Below are 21,565 nucleotides of genomic sequence, written 5' to 3' on the forward strand. Positions count from 1 at the left end.
GCAGCATCTATGGTGAGGGCTGGGGTGCCCCCCACCCCGCCTGGCATGTGCGCACCTGTTCTGGGTGCTGGCAAATGCCACTACACTGCTGGTCTCGACCACCTCAAAGTTTGGCCCCACCCGTTCTGCTAGTTTCTGGATACAGTATTGTCATTTCTGCCCTGTGTCCATTTTATTAATTTAATTTATGTATTTATCTATTCAATATCTATACCACCTTTCATCCAAGGATCACAGGAAATTTTACAATACACAAACACCAGAATACATAACATAGTAACAAAACAAAAACAATAACTTCTCTCTTGCAAGGAGACTGGCCTCCACTTTGGGAGATGAGCAGGCAAACAAACACATAACATTGCGGCTGATGTAATTAGGGCCTATGATAGTGTTTGCTATTTGCTGTTTATAAACAAATGCAGACCTACAACACAAGACTTGTGAGGGAGGGATCAGAAAAACCTTTCTGTTTTGGTGGGACAATCCAGACACATGAATTGGTTACAGAAGTTCTTAAATTTATTTTAGATGCTTTATTGATGGAGTGTGGGATGTAAATGTAATAATAAATAGTCCATACTGACGCAAGTTCTTTTTGAAAAAATATTTTTATTATTTTCCTCCTTAAACAATATTTTCGATAATCCAATAACACAAAAACGTTTTGCTCTGCTGAGCACATGACTCCCCTCCTTCCCTTCAGCAGGTTTTCCACTTTCAAGTCCTGTCTCACAATTTAGTTCTTTAACTTCCATTGTCCACATTGTAGGATTTATTTCAATCCTGCTACTGTCTTCAAATTTTTGCAATTGTTATTCAAATATACAATAAATTTACTCCAATCCCTTTGAAATTTTTGATCGTCCTGGTCTTGAATCCTGCAGGTCGGTCTGGCCAATTCTGCAAAGTCCATCATCTTCACCTGCCACTCCGCAATCGTAGGTACTTCCTGTAACTTCCATTTATGGGCCATTAAAATTCTCATCGCAACTGTGGCATACACTGATGCAAGTTCTTTTGACAGACAGTATTTGAAAAATGTGGGGGCAGGGGCGGAACTGAAATATGCAAAATGTGTCCATGCTATGGGAATTTTATTATTCATAAAGCTTGCAGAGGGCTCCAACCCTGATGTCAACAGATGGAAGATGTGCATGGTGATATCTTCCAGGAGATACAGTATGTACTGTACCCACTCAACTTTGATCTGCACAACTGGCTCTTTTACAATCGTTCTGCACTTGCAAGGAATTGCTTCTTCAAGGTGGAAGCACCAGCCCTTTGGAACTCCTTCCTCATTAATATTAGACAACCACCTCTCTATTGTGTTTGGTGCCTGCTAATTTTATTATTATTTTTTAAAACCCAGAGTTTCATCTGTCGTGATGAGGCCAGGGGAGTTTTACAGAGGACTGGAAATGTAAAAGGCAGGGGATTAGTTGGCAGTAGAAAGAAAGAAACCTCAATTTTTAAAAACCTAACTATTGGTCACTATATTTTAATAAGATGGGCAGAGAAAATTGGACTACTGTATTCTGAACTGTTTGCAAGAAATGTGTTTGAATATATTGTGTCATATACATACAAACCCATGTCTCACACACAATATATTTATTTAAATTTGCCTGCTCTTCATGTTTACAAGACACCACCAAGGTTACAATGTTAAAATCTAAAGCTGTATTTTAAACATTTAAACAAACTAAGCATTATACACCCAAGCATGCATTACATTGTGTATATAATTAATACACTTTAATTAGAAGTATAACTTTTGGCATAGATTATGCCTGATAATAATAAAGCGTGCGTATACTGTCCGTAGTGTGTGTGTCTAACATATTGTGTGTCTAAAATAATATTTTGTGTGGTTAATATATGCACACAGCACAGAGCGTGCGTGTTTGCCTGTGTCTAGGTGTCTAAAATATATGTAGGGGGTGTGTTGTGTTAGATGTGTCAGCGTATTCCGACAAGAAACCCGCCCCGCGCGGCCTGTTCCCCCCAAATCCACCCACCTTTCCCTCTGTCCGTCCTCTTTCTGTATTTCCCCTTCACTGCCTGGGAGGGGAAGGCTCAGCTGGGCGGCCTGTCTCGTCCCTCCACCCCGAAGTCAGCGCCGTCCGCCTTCTCTCGCAGCCCGAAGCTGAGCGTCTCCTTCGCCCCTGGCCGGAGAGGCCTCCGCCTCCGAGTCAGTGGGCTGGATTCGCTCCGCTTGCCGCGACGGAGCGGGCGGGCTCCTGAGGGAGGCGCTCATTCGCTCGGGAAGAGGCCCCGGGGCGGCCAGCAGCGGGCGGGCGACTGCGCGGCTTTCGCTCCTGAGTTCCGTGCGTGTGGGCCGGAGTCAGCGGGAGTAGGCCTCTCCCTGCGGGCGCTAGGCCGTTGCCGGGAGACCCCGCGGACCGCGCTAGCGAGCCCGGGCTGGAGCCCGCCAGGCCTCCGCGATGCCGCTGCTCTTCTTGGAGCGCTTCCCTTGGCCCAGCTTGCGCACTTACACGGCGCTCAGCGCCCTGGCCTTGCTGGGCAGCAGCCTCAGCGCCTACCGCGCCCTCAGCCAGGCCGCCGAGCACACGGAAGAGCCCCCCGGGGTGCGGCTGCAGCAGGAGACCGGAGGAGGAGAAGGAGAGGAGGGCGACCTGTCGCCGCGGGCCGGGCCGGCCGCCCTGGACGTCGCCTATTACTTGCTCTCCGACAGCCTCTGCGTCTGGGTGAGCCGCCCGGGAAGGGAAGGCTAAGCGGGGCCTGAGGGGATTCCTTGGAGGTGGGGAGGCGTGACCCCCGGGGTCAGGGGGAGATAGACGGCCTGGGGAATAGGCCCCGGGTGGGGTGGGCGAGGGGGATCACTTCGAAGAAAGGGGCGAGGAGGACGGGGCTGCTGAGGGCGAATTAGGAGACGGGGCAGGAAGGGGCGCCCGGTTTGGGGGAGAAGGAGAGAAGTCATGGGGCACAAGTGGCCCACCTGTAAAGGAGGAACACCTCTGGGTAATGTGGGGTGGGAGCCAACAACCCCACTCAGGTCGGTGGGCTGGATCCCACGAAGCTGTCCTCGGAGTAGACCCAGTGAAATTAATGGGTGCAAGGTTGTGGGACTAGGCCCACTGAAATCGCTAACACTTAAGCATGTCTGAGTCTGGATCCAGCCCCGTTGGTGAGTTTGTTTGCTTTTTTTACGGAAGAGAAGGTGCCTGGAGGAGAGGAGGGTATTGTGGGGAGTGGGCACCTGATGTTTGGAGGGAGTAGGTGTTTGGAGGGAGTAGGGCAGGGGCCAGCAAACTTTTCCAGTAGGGGGCCGGTCCACTGTCCCTCAGACCTTGTGGGGGGCTGGACTATATATATATATATATATTTTGGGGGGGAATGAACGAATTCCTATGCCCCCAAACTAACCCAGAGATGCATTTTAACTAAAAGGACACATTCTACTCATGTAAAAACACACTGATTCCCGGACCGTCTGCGGGCTGGATTTAGAAGGTGATTGGGCCAGATCCAGCCCCCGGGCCTTAGTTTGTCTACCCATGGAGTAGGGTGTATCTCCCATCTTATTCCCCATAGACACCCTTCACAGCAGTAATTCCCTGGCCAATATGCTCCTCCCTCTCAAAGAGGCCCAAAGAAATGTGGTCCTTGTGGGGTGGGCCCAGAGGGTTGGGTCTTGCAAGGTGTAGCGACATAGTGGGACACACTGGTGAAAATATTAGGAAAGAGGATATAGACTTCTCTTTCCCCCACATTATGGGATGTGTGTGTTGTAGGGGATGTTCAAGGTAGCATCAGGGTGATGAGAGTAACTCTGCACGGCATGGTGTGGGTATAATGACAGGGAATAGGGTGTGTATGCCTAAGGATCAGTGCAGGGATTACATGTGCTTGTTTGGGGAAGAGGGTGCTAGTCACCCACTGCTCCCTGACATTCTGTTCCTATTTGCACATCTGAGTAGGTGGGGGGACATTTTTTGGCAGAGTGATAAAGCTTCTGCCAGGAGAAGGCATCTGAAAGGCAAATGTAAAGATCGTTAAGGGTCAAAAAGTGTGGGGACAGAGTAGCAGATTAGGGAGTACTAAGGGTTATTCATTGTCCCTAAGAAAATATTTAGTGGAAAAAAGTAGTTGCTGGAAGTGGTTTTGATTCTTTAAGGAGTAGCTAGGGAAGCGAGGGATGCTGGCCTAGGAGTTTTGGGGGATACATGATAGACAGCACCTAGAAGAATAAGGAGGCAGTGTAGTAACTAGAACGTGGTGGTGCTAATGAAGAAAGTTCATTTAATGTTGATTCCAAGGTTGCCTGGTTGCCTTGTATTCTCTTTCTTGCCTTGTTCTGAAGGGGTATCCCTAATTTCAAAGCATCTTGACTCCATAGTTGTCTGGTTCAGGGGATTTGCAAGGTACTGCAGGACTTTAATTTTATTTCGGCTGTTTGTCAGTTGCTTTTCAGGACCAAGTCCTCACAAAATGACAGAGAGAAAGAAATACAGTAGAACCTCAGGCAGAATATGAAGCATTGAGAAGATGCAGACAAATAAATGTATTCAAGATACTGAACTAGATTACCAAAATTCTCTTAAGGAAAGGCAGTAGTAAAAATATAAGTTTATGGCTTTCCTGAATTTGGCTTAAGGGGCCAAAGCAAATATTAAGTCGAATACAGTTCTCCAACTGCAGAACCACTATTGTAAAGATCCTGTGTTGTGTGTTCAGCACCCTAATTGATTTCCTGCCCAGAGTGGCTGGGGCAACCTAGGACTCAGCTAGACTGGAAAAGAAAAAGTGATTTATATGCATTGTAAAAGCAAGATGAGCGCCGCAACCCCAGAGTTGGTCATGACTGGACCTAATGGTCAGGGGTCCCTTTACCTTTTACTATGTGCGATATAACATTGTACCACCAGATGGCAAGCTGGAGTCTCATTTTTCTCTAAGTGTTTTCCCTGTTTAAATTTACAACACTTTAAACTGAAACGCTTCTTTGATGTGTCTAGATCCAGCCCCAGTCAGTTGGGCAACTAATAATAATAATAATAATAATAATTTCACCAACAGACACACAAGGAGGACCTCAGACACAGTTCTTAAATTTACAGGTAGGGTCATATGAGAGCAGGCTTCATTTTAGATGATACAGTCTTGAACCATTTAGGACTTTGCAGGTTAAACCATTTAGGAATTAATAATTTTATTATTTATACCTCGCCCATCTAGTTGGGTTTCCCCAGCCACTCTAGGTGGCTTACAGCATATCTAAAAACATAATAAAAACGTCAAGCATAAAAACTTCCTGATACAGGGTTGCTTTCAGATGTCTTCTAAAAGTTGTGTAATTCTTTATCTCCTTGACATCTGAAGGGAGGATGTTCCACAGGGAGGAATTGGGCCCAGACATTGATGATGATGATGCCATAGAATGTTAATCAGCTAGAGGCCTGGTTATAGAGAAATGTTTTTGCCTGGCACCTAAAGATATGTAATGAAGGCATCAGGTGATTTTTGCTAGGGAGAGCATTCCACAAACGAGGAGCCACTGCAGAAAAAAACCATTCTTGTGTTGCTACCCTCCAGACCTCTTGTGGAGGAAGCACACAAGGGCCTAAGATGATGATTGCAGGGTCCAAGTTGGTTCATATGGGGATAGATGGTTCTTGAGGTAATGCGATCTTGAGCCATTTAAGTCTTTATAGGTCAGAAGCAGCACTTTGAATTGGGTCCGGAAACTGATTGACAGCCAGTGCAGTCAGGCCAGGATTGGCGTTACTGTATATGCTCAAACCAAGTGAGCAACCTGGCTACTGAATTCTGCACCAGCTGAATTTTCCTGTCTTCTGAGGCAACCTTACATATAACATGTTGCAGTAATCTAAGCTAGAGGTTAGCAGAGCATAGATACCAGACCTGAGGCTATCCCTGTTCATATAAGGATGCAGTTGGGCCCCCAGCCAAAGCTTATTGAAGACACTCTGCACTACTGAGGATACCTGACCACCAGGCTATGTAGCCACTCCTTCAGAGGGATTGTAACCCCATCACGAGCATGCAACCTCCCTTCCATCCAATCTAGGGAACCACCCGCTAACAGTTACTTAGTGTTACCTGGATTGAGCTTCAGTTTGTTGGCTCTCATCCATTTCATTACTGAGACAAGGCAACAGTCCAGCACATCCATTGCCACATTTGTAAGTCTAAAGGAGAAGTAATGCTGTGTGTCACCAGCATATTGCTGATGACATACTTCAAAACTTTGGATAATCCCACTCAGTGCTTTCATGTAGAAACCACTGAATGGGGATTAAACAGCACAGGGGATAAAATAGAACCCCAAATTGAATGCTTTACAGGGCCTCCCCAAGTATCACCCTCTGGAAATAATAATCCAAGTTGAACTGGAACCACTGCAAAACAGTGCCACCCAGCCCTAAATCGGACAGCTGTTCTAGAAGAATATCATGCTCATTGTTATCAGCCAAGAGGAGCAAGGGTCCAGAGTGCAAGTGGTTGCCCTGACTCATTCAAGTATTTTGTCCACATCCTTGAGCCTTACTAACCGAAACACATCCAACAATAGGACTAGACAGTGCTTTGGACATTCCTTGAGATTCATCTCATGTAACGGCAGAGTCAAGATCCCAGTGGATGCAAGTGATTTTATCCTCAAATGCTTTGCAAACAAGTCACAGTAAGCTACTGTCAGTTCTCCCACCTCATTTGGACCAGACTGTAAGGGGCCCCACACACCTGCAAAAGCTCTGCCAGATGGCACATTGAAGATGCAATGGAGGCAGCAAAGTCTGCTTCAGGAGGCAGCAACAGCTGCATAAAATGACTTTGGCCCCTGAGTCATAGGTCATAGAGTTTTGTCCTACTCAGTGCTTCCTAGATCTCCCCAGCATAATCTCCCACAGCTCTTACACAAGTTCAGTGTTGGCAATTTGTGACACAGGAAATATATCTTAAGTATACCTCAGGCATGGTATGAGCAGGCTAGTTCCTTGGTGTCAATGAAGTGATCTGCCTTCCAGAACATTCTCTGGCCAGTTTTAAACTTGTAGAGCAAGGTCATTGCCTTGGGGTTGTTGTTAATGCTTATGCAACCTGATCAGTGGCCTCAGTCCTATTGCTACAGGCTAAGATTATGCTTGAGCTATGTATTTCATGTTTGCCCAGAGTGTGTGGAGAAATACACAGAGGCTACTTAGATTTTGCTGGCTGCATTCTGAAGCTAACATTCAAAAATTGTACACCTCAGTTCTCATCTGCTTTACCTGATTTTGTAGGTGAAATAAGACAGCGTACTTGATGCATTTGATAATTGCCTATAAAATCTCATGCCAAAACAGCAGGTAGAGTTCAGTTCAGTTAGAGTTCAGTTCTGTACATCAGAGGTGGAGAACCTCATGCCTGGGGTCTGAATGTGGTCCTCCAGGCCTGGCCCTCTGCCTGGCCCTTGGGACTTTCTCTATGCCACACACTCACCAGGTCTACTCTGCAACATTCTCAAGTGATTATTCCTTTCTGGAATGTGTCTTTCCTTGTCTGGATAGAGAGAGAAAAGTGTGTGTGTGTGTGTGTGTGTGTGTACACACACACACAGAATTCTAACATTTGCAGAATTCTGTCTTTAATGGCCTTGCTGTACAAAGTTAAGAGCTGCATCCATTGCTTTTGCTTAGGCTCCTGTGTCCATTTGTGGTGTCAGGGCAGGATCTGGGGCCAGAAATCTAGGGCCACAATATGCAGCAAGACTGGCTGATCACATTTGAAGTAATACATGTTACCATCTAAGAGGAGGGGGCCTATGACCATTAGGTTCAGGGTCTAACCCAGGCTTCCTCAATCTCGGTCCTTCAGATGTTTTTGGCCTACAACTCCCATGATCCCTAGCTAGCAGGACCAGTGGTCAAGGAGGGTGGGAATTGCAGTCTCAAAACATCTGGAGGGCCGAGGTTGAGGAAGCCTGATCTAACCTCATCACTGCCCCTGTCTAGTAACAAAACATTCTGACTTTGCCTTGGTTAGGACTGAAGACCCATTCACATTGTATAGCTATTTCAATCTGATTATTTTTGTGCTGTAATGTTCACTGAATTGAAATTACACACTTGACCCAGAATATCACTTAACTGATAAAGAGGTAGAGCACTTCAGTTGTTTCAGTTTTTGAAAGAGTTTGTAAGCCTTGAATATCCTGCACTTCATAAATTTATTTATTTATAAAACATTTATATACTGCTATGTAATTAAAATAATCATAGTGGTTTACAGCAATAAAACACAAAAACATATTTTAAAAACTGTATAAGCAAGTTAAAAAGACGTTAATCATTGTGGAGAGGCAAGCTTGCACATGAGTCTTTTGGGGGTAATTCAGATGCAAGATGTATTATCCCGGGGAGGTGACTTAGTCTTGTTAGTCTTCAATATTATTCAGCAGTGTTCTATGAACACCCGAAATGCCAGGTGCCTTTGGCCAGCCTTCAACAGTGGCATGTATTATTGCGCAGCAGGAGCCACATGTTATCATTGTCTGATATTTGAACAGTGGTGATTCTGTAAACGATTGCTAATTGAAGACATTAATCACTCACCAGGATTACCCGCATCCTTACAATTGTGTCATTCAAACTCTTTCCTTTCTCACAGCCTCTGGGGAAGTCTTCAGTGTTCAGTGAGATTTTCATCACTTATTTATTTCTCATCACTTGTTTATAACTGTGAGCTGCCCCAGCATTAACAGTATCAAGAGTCTTTTAAGAAAAAGTTATAGCAAAAATGTTTTTCTTTTTCTCACCATTTACTTTCAGTACTATAACTCCTAAACATTTTTCAGTGTTTATGAATAGTCATAAATATGAATTGCAACATAAATAACAATAGTAGGATAACTTTGACAAAGATATCTCAACGTCTACTATGTCTTGCAAAGGGAGTCTTGTGTTTCATCTTTGCAATAGAAATTGGTCATGTTGTAACATTATGACAAACCAGGGTTGCTGATTTTTTGTGGTTTCTTTTGCACAGGCAGAAATCTGCACACAGCCTGATTGCTCCCATTTGCTCCTCCACTGGCAAAGCCAACCAATAAGCTGTAATTGAGCTTGGCTTCCCATGAAAGTCAAACTCCCCAGGATCATGGTTTATTTCTTAAAAACAAGCCAGGACAGCAAACCATGGTTGGAGGTCAGCTAGTGACCCTGGTTTGTTAGGGAGCCACAGACCACAATCCCTAGTTAGATGTCATGGGAAGCAGAACTTAAATGCAGCTTTCTGACTTGTTTCTCCTGCTCACGCCAGAAGCAACTGGCCATGATTAGTTGGCAACACTGGTTATAATGATGCACTAATGCAGTCAGTGAGCAAGGGTCAAACTGCAGATGGATGAGAGAGTTGGAGCCTTTCCTCTGTTTGCTGCATTACCCCATGAACCCCCCCCCCCCGAGACTGACTGAGAAAGCTGTAGGCTGTTGTAAAATCTTGTTTAATTGATGTAAAATCTTGTTTAATTCTGCTATTACGAATGAAGCAGTAAACTTAGTTATATACAAATCTTGCTGGTAAGTGTGACTGTATTTTTAAATGTAGAAATTAGGTTGCACAATTTTTAAGAAATATAGCTCTTTGCTTTCAGAATTGGACATTTTGGAAAGGCATTATACTGTTGTTCACATTGCGCTATCTGGGTTACAAACCACAGACTTGAGTCTTGCGGTCTGTTCAGCTGGGAACGTTGAGCAGCATTCATTTTTATTTAAAAAGGCAAAGGCAAACTGGCTCAGCCACATTTTTATGTTGTTTGGTTCATGCTCTTATTTGACTTATTAAACAATATACAGTGGTACCTTGTGTTACGGACAGGATCCATTCCGGAGGCCCGTCTGTAATGTGAAATGCCTGCAGCTCAAAGTGCTGTGTCTGTGCAGGCGTGTGGTGCAATTTGGCACTTCTGCGCAGGCATGAAGCGCGATTTAGTGCTTCTGCGCGGGCACGAGCAGCAAAACCTGGGAGTAACCAGTTCTGGTACTTCCGGGTTGCCATGGGATATAACGCGAAAAGATGCAACACAAAGTGGATGCAACACGATGTATGACTGTATGGAATTTTAAACTGGGGGAAGTATTGTTTTTGTTTGTTACCATGTTATATATTTTTATATTGTAAACAACCTTGCGATTTGTTGAAATGAATTTCTGTATACAAATATTTGTATAAACAAAACAATAACATAGGTTTATGGAGGTATTTTCTTGTATCCTAGGATGTCCTCTTTTCCAGGGAACTTCCAACATACGTAGCCTTTAATATTATCTGCTTAGGAGGGAGAGAACCTAATAACCACCATTTTACACCGCTAAACACTTGAAGGAGGCCAAGGCTGATCACAGTTGGGAGAAACATGGTTCTTGATCAGTTGGGCAAATTGGCCAGGGGGTTCCAAACCAGTGAGTTTTAATGGAAGAGAATTCATGTGGAGACTCAAGACAGGATAGGCATAACATATAAATATATTTTATTTTTTGTTCCAGGTACTGGTGAATACGGCTTGCTGTATTTTGATGCTGATTGCTAAACTAATACAGGGTGTTGTGTTTGGTCCCCTCCGTGTTAGTGAAAGACAGGTAAGAAAGGCCTGTAGGTCTTGCTGGTGGGTAGACTTAACAAAAAACTTTGTGATAGGTGGATTTGTGATTTTCATTTTTCATCTGGGAATATTTAACTTCCAGGCATATGTTCGTACGTAACCTTCTTCCTCATTCACTATATATAGAAAATAAAGTCTTGCTTACAGGTATATCTTGATCTGACCATGGTATGCAGATCAATTCAGGTAATTATAGATAGTACAGAGATTCAAAACGTAGGCTGTGTTGCTTAGAGAGGTACTGGCTCAGCTCCAAAGTTGAGAGGCCTTTGATTATACTAGATTAGAGAACAGATGGGGGATCTATGGCTCTCCAGATGTTGTGGCTCTCCAAATGTTGTTGCACTAGAGCTCTCATCATCCCTGACCATTATCCACACTGGTTGGGACTGATGGGAGTTGTAATCTAAGAACATCTGGAGGACCACAGGCTCACCATCCTTGTGTTAGAAATTGCTGCTGAGATATTTTGATGGAGGATGGTGTGTGTGTGTGTGTGTGTATATATATATATTGTCAGGGGATGGTTAGCTGCTTGTGCTTAAAATTGTGCCCCTTCAGAGTTTGTGCGACCCCACAAACCTCTGTGTGTGACAGAGCTCCTCAGACATGTCTGCTCTAGTCACTAGTAGTGTCTGACAGTGGCTGTCTGCGGAAGCGCTTCCAGCAAAGAAGTTCCTTAACGGAAACGCGTCTCCTGGACTCACGACGTGGCAGCTTCCGGCGAAGCATGGGTCTCCCTGCAGTAGCTTCTGACACCTCCCCGCTATTTTCGCTCGAAGTGTCTCTCACCCCTTTCTCTCCCCTGCTGCTTCCTGCCTGGGCTGCTGCGTCTCTCTCAGCATTACTGAGATCCTCCTCCAGAGACCCCGCGCTCCCCCTGCTGGTCCCTGCTTTGGCTGTTGACTCTCTCCCAGTCTCTGGGAGCCTTACCACTTCCCTTTCCTCCGATGTCAGTTCCCTGACATCCACCTCCCCTCCAGGGCCCCCCTCTCCCCCGCCCCTACTTTCTCCTCTGGGCGGTGAGGAGCTGAAACCCCTAAAAGAATCCTCTTCATCTTCAGACGTCTCGAACAATTCCCTCCATCGGTCTTCGTTCCGACTCGCTGAATCCTCCTCCACCTCGGAATCAGCGAACCCCTCCAACTCTTCTTCGTCGTCGGTGGTGGCGAAGTATTCCCTCCGGAACCTTGCCACTGGCTGGGGTTTTCTAGGGAATCTCTGATGAAAAGTTTCAATCAAAACCTCGTCATCTACATCCTCTGCCCTGACCCAGGTGTTTTCCGACTCCGGCTCCCCTTCCCACATTACCAAATACTCTACTTGCTCTCCCCTCCACCTGGAATCGAGAATCTCCGCTACATGGTAGCTGTGTTCTTTTTCCTCCATAGCTGGTCCCCTATTGACCCTCCCCTCTCTGTCCCCTATATACGGTGACAGCAATGATCTGTGGAACACTGGGTGCAACTTCATGTGGTTCGGTAACCGGAGTCTGAAAGCCACTGGGTTGACCTGTTGCGTGACTTCAAATGGGCCCAATCTTTTGGGTCTTAACTTCTTACAACCTCCTTTAAATGGTAACCCTTGGGTGGACAGCCACACCTGGTCCCCCACCCTAATGCTTTCCCCTTCCCTTCTGGTTTTGTCTGCCTGCCTCTTATATTCCTCCTTCGCCCTGTTTAAATTAAGTTGGAGCTGGAGATGGATCGCTTCCATTTCTTCAACGAACTGTTCTGCGGCAGGAACGCTCCAGTTCTCCCCCTCCCCCCCTGGGAAGGCTCGGGGATGACACCCGTGATTGGCCAAAAAAGGGCTCATCCCCGTGGACACGTTCTCTGCATTGTTATAGGCAAATTCTGCCAACGCCAGCTTCTCCACCCAATCATTCTCTCTGTCATTCACATAACACCTCAAATATTGCTGGAGGACACCATTAGCTCTTTCCGCCTGCCCATTGGTTTCTGGATGACGGGCAGTGGAAAAATTCACCTCTACGTGCAATAAGCTCATGAGCTTCCTCCAGAACCTGGAAGTAAATTGTTTCCCTCGGTCCGAAACCACCCTCAAGGGGGCACCATGCAACCTAAACACATTTTCCACAAACAATTTAGCGGTTTCTTCTGCTGTGACCGCATGTGAGCAGGCTATAAAGTGGGCCATCTTGGTTAACAGGTCTACCACAACCATAATGGCTGTCTTCCCTTTGGACCTGGGCAGATCAGTCATGAAATCTATTGCCACTGCCTCCCATGGTCTTTCCGGCGTGGGTAGTGGTTCTAATAAACCTGCCGGTGCCCGCCTCTCCCCCTTGGCTCGTTGACATCGGTCACACCCTCTCACATATTCACGCACATCTTCCCTGACCTTGGGCCACCAGAATTTCCTGGTAACCAGCCACATGGTTTTGTGTTGCCCAAAATGCCCTGCTGTGGGGCTATCGTGCAGTTGCTTGAGTACCTTTTCCCTCAATTCCCCTTCAGGTATGTATAACGCTCCCTTGTAGTACAACGCCCCGTTTCTCTCCTCAAAACCCCCGGGTTTGTCTCCCTCCCTCCTGAGACCCCTGAGTTTGTCCTGGGCGTATTCATCCTGCACCGTTCCCTCTACCAGTTCCCTTTGCCCCACCAAAGCCGCCCCACACACCCAGCGGTCCTCGGGAATAACATGGGTCTCTTCGGGTGCACCCTCTCCCTCCAAATATTCAGGTTTGCGTGAGAGAGCGTCCGCCCTAACGTTCTCCGGGCCTGGTACGTAACAAATCTCAAAGTTAAATTTGGAGAACTCCTGGGCCCATCTCAACTGCCTTTGGTTGAGCACTCGCGCAGTTCTCCAATACTCTAGATTCTTATGGTCCGTGCACACTTGCACCTTCTGTTGTGCACCAATTAGTAGGTGCCTCCATCTCCGGAAGGCCTCATAAATCGCAAGAAGTTCCCGGTCGTGCACCGTGTAGTTTCTCTCAGATTTGTTCAGCTTTCGCGAAAAGAAGGCACACGGTCGCCACTCTGACCCCTCCTTCCCCGGCTGCAGAAGAAGCACCGCCCCTATGGCTCTGTCAGAAGCGTCTGTTTCGACCCTCAGCTTTTTTTGTAAATCCACATGTAGAAGTTGTTCGTCAGAGGCGAAGGCCCTTTTCAGTTCCTCAAACGCTCGCTCCGCCTCCCCCGTCCAAACAAACTTCTTTTTGCTGCTGAGACAGTCCGTGATGGGCGCCGTCAGGTGGGCGAAGTTTCGGATGAACTTACGATAAAAGTTTCCAAACCCTAGGAACCTCTGCACATCCTTCTTGGTCTTGGGTGTTTTCCATTCCAGCACCGCTTGAACCTTGCCGGGGTCCATGGCCAACCCCTTGTCTGACAAGCGGTACCCCAGGAATTCCACCTCCTTGGTATGAAACTGACACTTCTCCAGTTTCACCCACAATTTGTTGGCTTGCAGCCTGCTCAACACTTCTCTGACGTCTCTCACATGTTGCTCCTCATTCTCCGAATACACCAACACGTCATCTAAGAAGGCCACGCAATTCTTGTAGAGCAAAGGCCCCAGTACATGGTTCATAAAGGCTTGAAAACACGCGGAGCCTGTTTGTAATCCAAAAGGCATAACGAGGTATTCAAATGCCCCCAAAGGGGTGAACATGGTGGTCTTCCATTCATCCCCTTTCCTTATACGTATCAGGTTGTACGCCCCCCTTAGGTCCAGCTTTGTAAAAATCTTTCCTTTTCGCACCCTGGTCAAAATATCATCAATCCTGGGCATAGGAAAAGCCGCCGGCTCTGTCACTGCATTTAGGGCCCGAAAGTCACATACCAGCCTCGGCTTGTCCGTGTTTTTTTTATCCACAAAAAACACTGGGCTACCCCCCGCTGCCTTGGACTCTCTGATGAAGCCTCTCTTCAGGTTCTTGTCAATGAACGCTCGCAACTCCTGCATCTCCCTGTCTGACATGGCATACAACTTGCCTACAGGAAACTGTGCTCCAGGGAGTAAATTGATCTGGCAATCAAAGGGCCTATGCGGGGGTAGTTGGTCCGCTTCCTTCTCGCTGAACACGTCGCTGAGATCAGCATACTGTGGTGGCACCTTCCCCTTCTCCATCACTTCCGTCCCTGCTAGGGTGGCTTGGGCCCCTGCTGACCCCTTTTCCCCCCTGCAGTGTTCCAAGCAATGTGCTGAACCGAAGGAAACCACTCTTTGATGCCAGCCCACCAGCGGATCATGTAGGGCTAGCCAGCTCATTCCCAAAATAATGGGAGCGCCTCCCAAGGTGGCCACATTAAACGCTATCAGTTCTGTGTGCCTTGCCACCCTCATTATCATTGGGACGGTCTGCAAGCTGACGCCTCCTCCCAACAGTTCCCTGCCATCAATCGTGGTCACCTGCAGGGGGTTGCTTAAAGGGATAGTCTGTATCTGGTGCTCAGCAGCAAACTCCTTGCTCATGAAATTGCAGGAGCTGCCTGAGTCCAACAGCGCCTTTATTTTTAGGGGGTGTCCATTTTGCAGCTCTAGAGACACTTCAAGCACTAGAGCAGGTCGAGGAGCTTCTGGCACTGGCACTTGGGGAAGGGGCACTTTCACTGCTCTTTGGCCTGGCTGCAGTGCCCTGCTGGCAACCAGGCGTTGGCTTTTACCTGCTCCGTTTCTCCCTGCTCTTCCCCCTCAACAGCTCCCACCATCCCTTGCCATTCCTTCCTCTGGGGGCAGACTCTGGCAAAGTGGCCTGGCTGTTGGCAGAGATAGCATTTCCGGGCTCCCTTTCCCTCCTTCTTCGCCCCCTCACTGGGCTTTGAAACTGCGCGCGCGCGGGCTGTTCCGATTTCCATCGGCTCTGCCGGCGGGAAAGCTGGCTCAGGAATGTCTGGAATGTGTAACTCCTTCCAACGTTCCCCTCTCCCTTCCCGCCTCTCCAAGGCTCTTGCCTCCTGGCGCGCTCCAATGGTCAGCGCAGATTTGGTCAGCTGATCCATAGACCCCGCCCTGGGGCTCCTGGCCAGCTCGTCTTTCACAGCTGAAGAAAGACCTTCTTCAAATAGCATCTGAATGGGTGCCGCCGATAAATCCCACCCCAATCTGTGAATCAGCATGGTAAATTCAGTCCAGTACTCACGGACAGATCTGCTTCCCTGCTTGCAAGCCATTAGCTGTCTGCGTACCAACCCTTCCTCCATATCGCTGGAAAACATGATATCCATTGCACGAAAGAATTTCATAGTGTCCTTTAGGATATCGTTGTGCGTTGCCATCAGGGGTCGAACCCAGTCCCGCGCCCCCTTCTCAAGATGCCCAATTACGAACGCAACTCGCGATTCCTCATCAGGGAACTCATCAAACTGCACATTCAGAGCATATTGCATCTCAGTCCTAAAGGCATGGTAATCCTTGGGGTCCCCCCCAAACTTCTGCACCAATCCTGGTACCTTTCTGGGGAACTGAGTGGTTCTCCCCTTTTTGTCAGCATCCTGAGCCCTTCTCTCCTCGAGCCTCGCCGTCTGCAGCGCAAGTTGGACCTCCAGAGCTTGATACCTTTCTTCCAAGCTTGGACCAGCTCCAACCCCTGCGTCTCCGGTTCCGACTGGGTTGCTCATGATGCTTTCTCCTGCACAGGCAGCGTACAGAGACTGTCAGACTGCTGTCAGGGGATGGTTAGCTGCTTGTGCTTAAAATTGTGCCCCTTCAGAGTTTGTGCGACCCCACAAACCTCTGTGTGTGACAGAGCTCCTCAGACATGTCTGCTCTAGTCACTAGTAGTGTCTGACAGTGGCTGTCTGCGGAAGCGCTTCCAGCAAAGAAGTTCCTTAACGGAAACGCGTCTCCTGGACTCACGACGTGGCAGCTTCCGGCGAAGCATGGGTCTCCCTGCAGTAGCTTCTGACACCTCCCCGCTATTTTCGCTCGAAGTGTCTCTCACCCCTTTCTCTCCCCTGCTGCTTCCTGCCTGGGCTGCTGCGTCTCTCTCAGCATTACTGAGATCCTCCTCCAGAGACCCCGCGCTCCCCCTGCTGGTCCCTGCTTTGGCTGTTGACTCTCTCCCAGTCTCTGGGAGCCTTACCACTTCCCTTTCCTCCGATGTCAGTTCCCTGACATATATATATGCTTTCGAAGATTTTCACGGGTACAGGAATGCAGGTTTTGGTGTCTTCGGGTGTCTTCCCGTGTAAGAGTCGGGGTGTCTGTGTGACGTTTCGACGAGGTCTCACTCGTCATCTTCAGGCTGGAGCTTTCGGCTTCTTGTTACTGGAACAAGAAGCCGAAAGCTCCAGCCTGAAGATGACGAGTGAGACCTCGTCGAAACGTCGCACAGACACCCCGACTCTTACACGGGAAGACACCCGAAGACACCAAAACCTGCATATATATATATATATATATATATATATATATATATATATATATATATATTTGCTTTCGTAGATTTTCACGGGTACAGGAATGCAGGTTTTGGTGTCTTCGGGTGTCTTCCCGTGTAAGAGTCAGGGTGTCTGTGCGACGTTTCGACGAGGTCTCACTCGTCATCTTCAGGCTGGTGCTTTCGGCTTCCAGTAACAAGAAGCCGAAAGCACCAGCCTGAAGATGACGAGTGAGACCTCGTCGAAACGTCGCACAGACACCCTGACTCTTACACGGGAAGACACCCGAAGACACCAAAACCTGCATATATATATATATATATATATATATATATATATATATATATATATAATGTTAATAGAGGAAGAAGAGTTATGCTTATGTAAAATGAATTATGGGTTTGAAAATGAAACCTAAGAGACTTTGGCCACCCTCATTAAGCCATAGACTAGATTTTTCAAGCAGCCTAACAAGCAACAACATCCTGATTACAGAGGAAAAGACCCAATTTCTCAATAGTTCTTGAACTTGCAGCATGTACATGTGCAATCCGAGTAGTAATACGTACCCTTGTGGGGTTTGTGTAGACCAGGTTTTTGACTGATTTTTTAAATAATCCACCATTTTTGTAGTATCCTCCAGAATTTGTGGCTTACAACTATCATTATCTGTGATCATTGGCCAAGCTATCTGGGGTTGATGGGAGTTGTAGTCCACACAATCTGGAAGGCAACACTTTGACTAATCCTGTCTTAAGAGTATAGCCTGCACCATATTTTTCTATCTCTTACTTGCTAGCAAGGACCTTTTGCATTTTAAAGAATCAATGGCTTTGAGGGTTAGATGACAAAGCTCCACATCTAAGGTAGATTCTTAGCTAAGAATGTGGGGATAACCCCTCAGCATAATAGCTTTCACAGCTGTTTTCATGTGTGTGTCAGTAGCTCCATTCTTGAAGAACTCTTTTTAACTACATGTACAAATCTCTTTCAGCATCTCAAGGATAAATTTTGGAACTTCATCTTCTACAAGTTCATCTTTATTTTTGGTGTACTAAATGTTCAGACGGTGGAAGAAGTGGTCATGTGGTGCCTTTGGTTCTCCGGGCTCGTGTTTCTGCATCTTATGGTTCAGCTCTGCAAGGATAGGTTTGAATATGTAAGTTTTTGGCTGGTGGTTTGAAGTTGAGGATGAGGGTTCTTTTATACAGGAGTGTATGTATTCCCTTGCCAAAGAAATCTAAAGTTGATACGTAGATTAAATGATGGAAATCAGTTTGAGTTGTTTATTTTTGCTTGAGCTTGTCGATCACCTCTATGGTAAAGAACAAATAAATACTGGAAGGCTTTTCAGCATATACCTCCTGTTCAAGTTGCGCTTGAGAGTTCAGTATATGTGCCAGTTTTATGTGCTTTTTTTCAAGTTCTTTAACATACTTTGGCTCTGCAGGAATTCAATGTGTTTTGGAAGTAAATAGGAGCAACTGGAGTTTTCCAATGCCTTCATTTGTATATTTCAGCTCTCCTTTTCACCCACCACACCAATGAACAGCCACATCAGAGTCCTGACCCTGCTAGTAGCTATGCTTCTTTCCTGCTGTGGACTAGCAGTTGTGTGTGGTATTATTGGCTATACCCATGGAATGCACACATTATCTTTCATGGCAGCAGAGGTGAGATTTCTTGTTAGTGTGAGATTAATGTGCTCAACTTTTTCTGGTTAGCCTTGTTTTATTTGTGCAACCTTGTTTGTGTATGCTCTAATTCTCTAGCAGAATATATCAGAATTTATTTTTGATTCATAGAGTATCCACTGAATAGGGCTTACTGCATTTTTATGCTCAAGATTATGAATATTTTTTGCAGAAAGCAGTGTGAGCAGTTAACATTCTGTTGTCTGGGCTTAGGAAAACTTAAGCCACTATATGAAAAATTGGTGAATGTAGCCTGTTTGAAATAATTGCCATCTGTATTAAGGGTGGAAGAGGGTTCTAAATTAAGGGTTCTAAAATATATTTTAATTCAAGATGATTTACAGCATTCATTCATAACTGAGTTTGTGAGCCCTTTGATCTCCAGGAGTCCCCTAAACTGAATGAGTATAAGAGAAGGAAAGGAAAGAGAAAAATCTAAATTTAAATGACTTAGCAGTTGTTTAGAAAAGAAAATAATGTTCGCAAGAGCAATCTTCTACATGCTAGTGCCTTTCAGGTGTTTTGGACTACAACCCCCATCAGTCTCAACCATCATAACCAATGGAATTATGCTTATTTGAACATAGAGTAGCACATGCAAATGCTCTCCTCCCATAACTTGTGAGGAGACAAGTTGCCCAATAATGCCTGTAGTAGCAGTTTTGGTGAGCAGAGGAGGAATTACTGAAAAAAGACACCAGACAATGTTTTTAAAATGAAAATTTAATTAATTAACAACACCACCACCAGAGTTGTACCAAATTCAGCCATCAAGGACATCTCTTTTTATACGTGGCTTATTATTTCCTTATTTCCTTATACAACAAGCTACTACTTGTGGCTCTGACCTTTTAAAAAATAAATGGAAATCTGAAAGAAATATAATCCTCTTATGTCTTATGACAAATGATTATATCAATTTTCACTTCCATCTCTAACCATTCTTAAGCTTGTTCCCTAGAACAATGAGAACCATTTGCAAGAAGCTCCCTTCCTGCTCCTCCAAGGGGGAGAGCTTACAGACCGTCTATTGTATGGTACCATTCTGTTCTCTTCTGAAGGAGCCTTTCTAATTCCTGGAGCTTATTCCTTCCCATCTTGGGCATATGCAGGAAGACAGCATAGACTTGTTAGCAAAAGTTTAATACTGAAATTTAAGAAGCACATTTTGTCCTGTCTGTCTGGAAAATCAGTTTTATTGTTTTTCTAGTTCTCTGCCTCAGGTTTCTAGTTCTCTTATCAGATTTCAAACAATTCCAGTGAATTGTTTCCTCTTTTTGTTCCCTACAGTCCCTGCTTGTTACTGTGAGAACTGTGCATGTGATTTTACGGTAAGTAAGAGATTGGGGTTTAGGTAGGGAACAAAGGGCATGTGTTTGATTTTACATATAAAGCATGTGTGTTGTGAGGAGCATGCTTCAGTTGCCAAATTGTTCTTCCTTTTCTGTTTTTTATTTACCCATGCAATTATTTTCAATAAATTATTGAAGGGCATTGGGCAACCTTTGGCCCTCCAGAAGTAGCTGGACTACAACTCCCAGCATTCCTGACCCTTGACCCTACTGACTGGGGCTGATGGGAGTTGGAGGCCAATATCTGGGTTACAGCTGAATTGCAGGATGGTATGCTTTGTTTTATGTAAAAGGCATAGAATAAAACATTAGTATATTAAAATATAATGGTGTTATTCTGAAACTTTGGGTTAAATTATGGTACCTAAAAAGGCATGCAGTAGGACTAGGATGTACAGATTGATCAACACCAAGGGCTAAACAGAGTGACTATCATGAGATGGAAGACCACATCTGATTTTCATATTAAATTTTTTAAAAATTAGTACTCTCTTCTTCTAATGGTATAGTGACCATTTCAGTCTGGCTGGTGCACCTGTTCTTATATTCTTACTTATTCAGCAAATGAGTTACATGAGTCAGTCTTAAGAAGATGTCTGATTTTATCAACATGAAAATTGAAAAATATAATACACTTGAGTCCTTCCCCGCCTCCTTTAACATCTTAGATTGTTTGCCTCAATATTTTCTGTTTTTTCTTTGTAACTTTAAGGACTTCAAACTTCTGTAGAAAAAATATGCAGTTAAATCAGAGTGGTTTATGGAATTTATATAGGTTCCTTTGATCATATCTCTGGTGCAGTATGTGTTTTGGAGGCTAATTTTTTTCCAAATGGATATTTTTAATTTAAATGAAAGTGTTAAAATTTAGATTCATATTTAAAAACTGTCAGTAAGTGCCAGGGTTTAAAATCAAATCTGAATCAAAATGTTTAATATAAACATGTTATCTATTCACTCATAATCTCTTCCATCTTAATATGAATCTCTGTGAAACACACGAGTTAAAAAATAATAATGTAAAAGACTGTATCAGGAATGGTGGGCTGGCATTACACACATGCTTGTATTTCTTCTTGTGTGAGCTGTAAATATTTACTTAGATTGTTAGCCACAATTATTTTATTAAATTTGTATATTGCCCATCATCCAAAGATCACAACATAAAAATACAAAATGAGAACATAGATACATAATAAAAACAAAAACAAACCAATAACCCCACTTCAACAAGCACATCTGAAAGGCCATAGATTGTTTAATCAACCAAAGGCCTAGTTATAGAGAAACGCCTTCTCCTGGTGCCTAATGATATGTAATGAAGGCACCTGGCGAGTCTCCTGGGGAGAGTATTTCACAAGTGGGGAGCCACTGCAGAAAAGGCCTGTTCTCCTGTTGTCACCTTCCAGACCAGGATTGGTGTAATATACTGAGATCGCATTATTTTCCTCAAATAAGGACACTTGGGTCTCTGAGCTTTGACTCCACCTGCCTTTGTCATTCCTAGCCTGGCCAAGTAAGGGGAGAGGGGAGAATAGA

General features: G+C 45.4%; 1 protein-coding gene across 1 annotated transcript in view; it reads left to right on the top strand.

Annotated features, from left to right (window-relative positions):
- Positions 1–2,068: 2,068 nt before the first annotated feature.
- Positions 2,069–21,565, top strand: part of AMFR (autocrine motility factor receptor) — a 35,560-nt gene continuing 16,063 nt past the window's right edge. Inside the window, exons 1-5 of the mRNA XM_082232334.1 lie at positions 2,069–2,711; positions 10,515–10,607; positions 17,975–18,139; positions 18,501–18,653; positions 19,965–20,005. Of these exons, the coding sequence (XP_082088460.1) occupies positions 2,448–2,711; positions 10,515–10,607; positions 17,975–18,139; positions 18,501–18,653; positions 19,965–20,005 (716 nt within the window). The 5' untranslated portion in view covers positions 2,069–2,447. The remainder of the gene's footprint in view (positions 2,712–10,514; positions 10,608–17,974; positions 18,140–18,500; positions 18,654–19,964; positions 20,006–21,565) is intronic.

Source organism: Podarcis vaucheri (genome assembly GCF_965113315.1).
Source record: "Podarcis vaucheri genome assembly, chromosome: 7".
NCBI classification, from domain to species: domain Eukaryota; kingdom Metazoa; phylum Chordata; class Lepidosauria; order Squamata; family Lacertidae; genus Podarcis; species Podarcis vaucheri.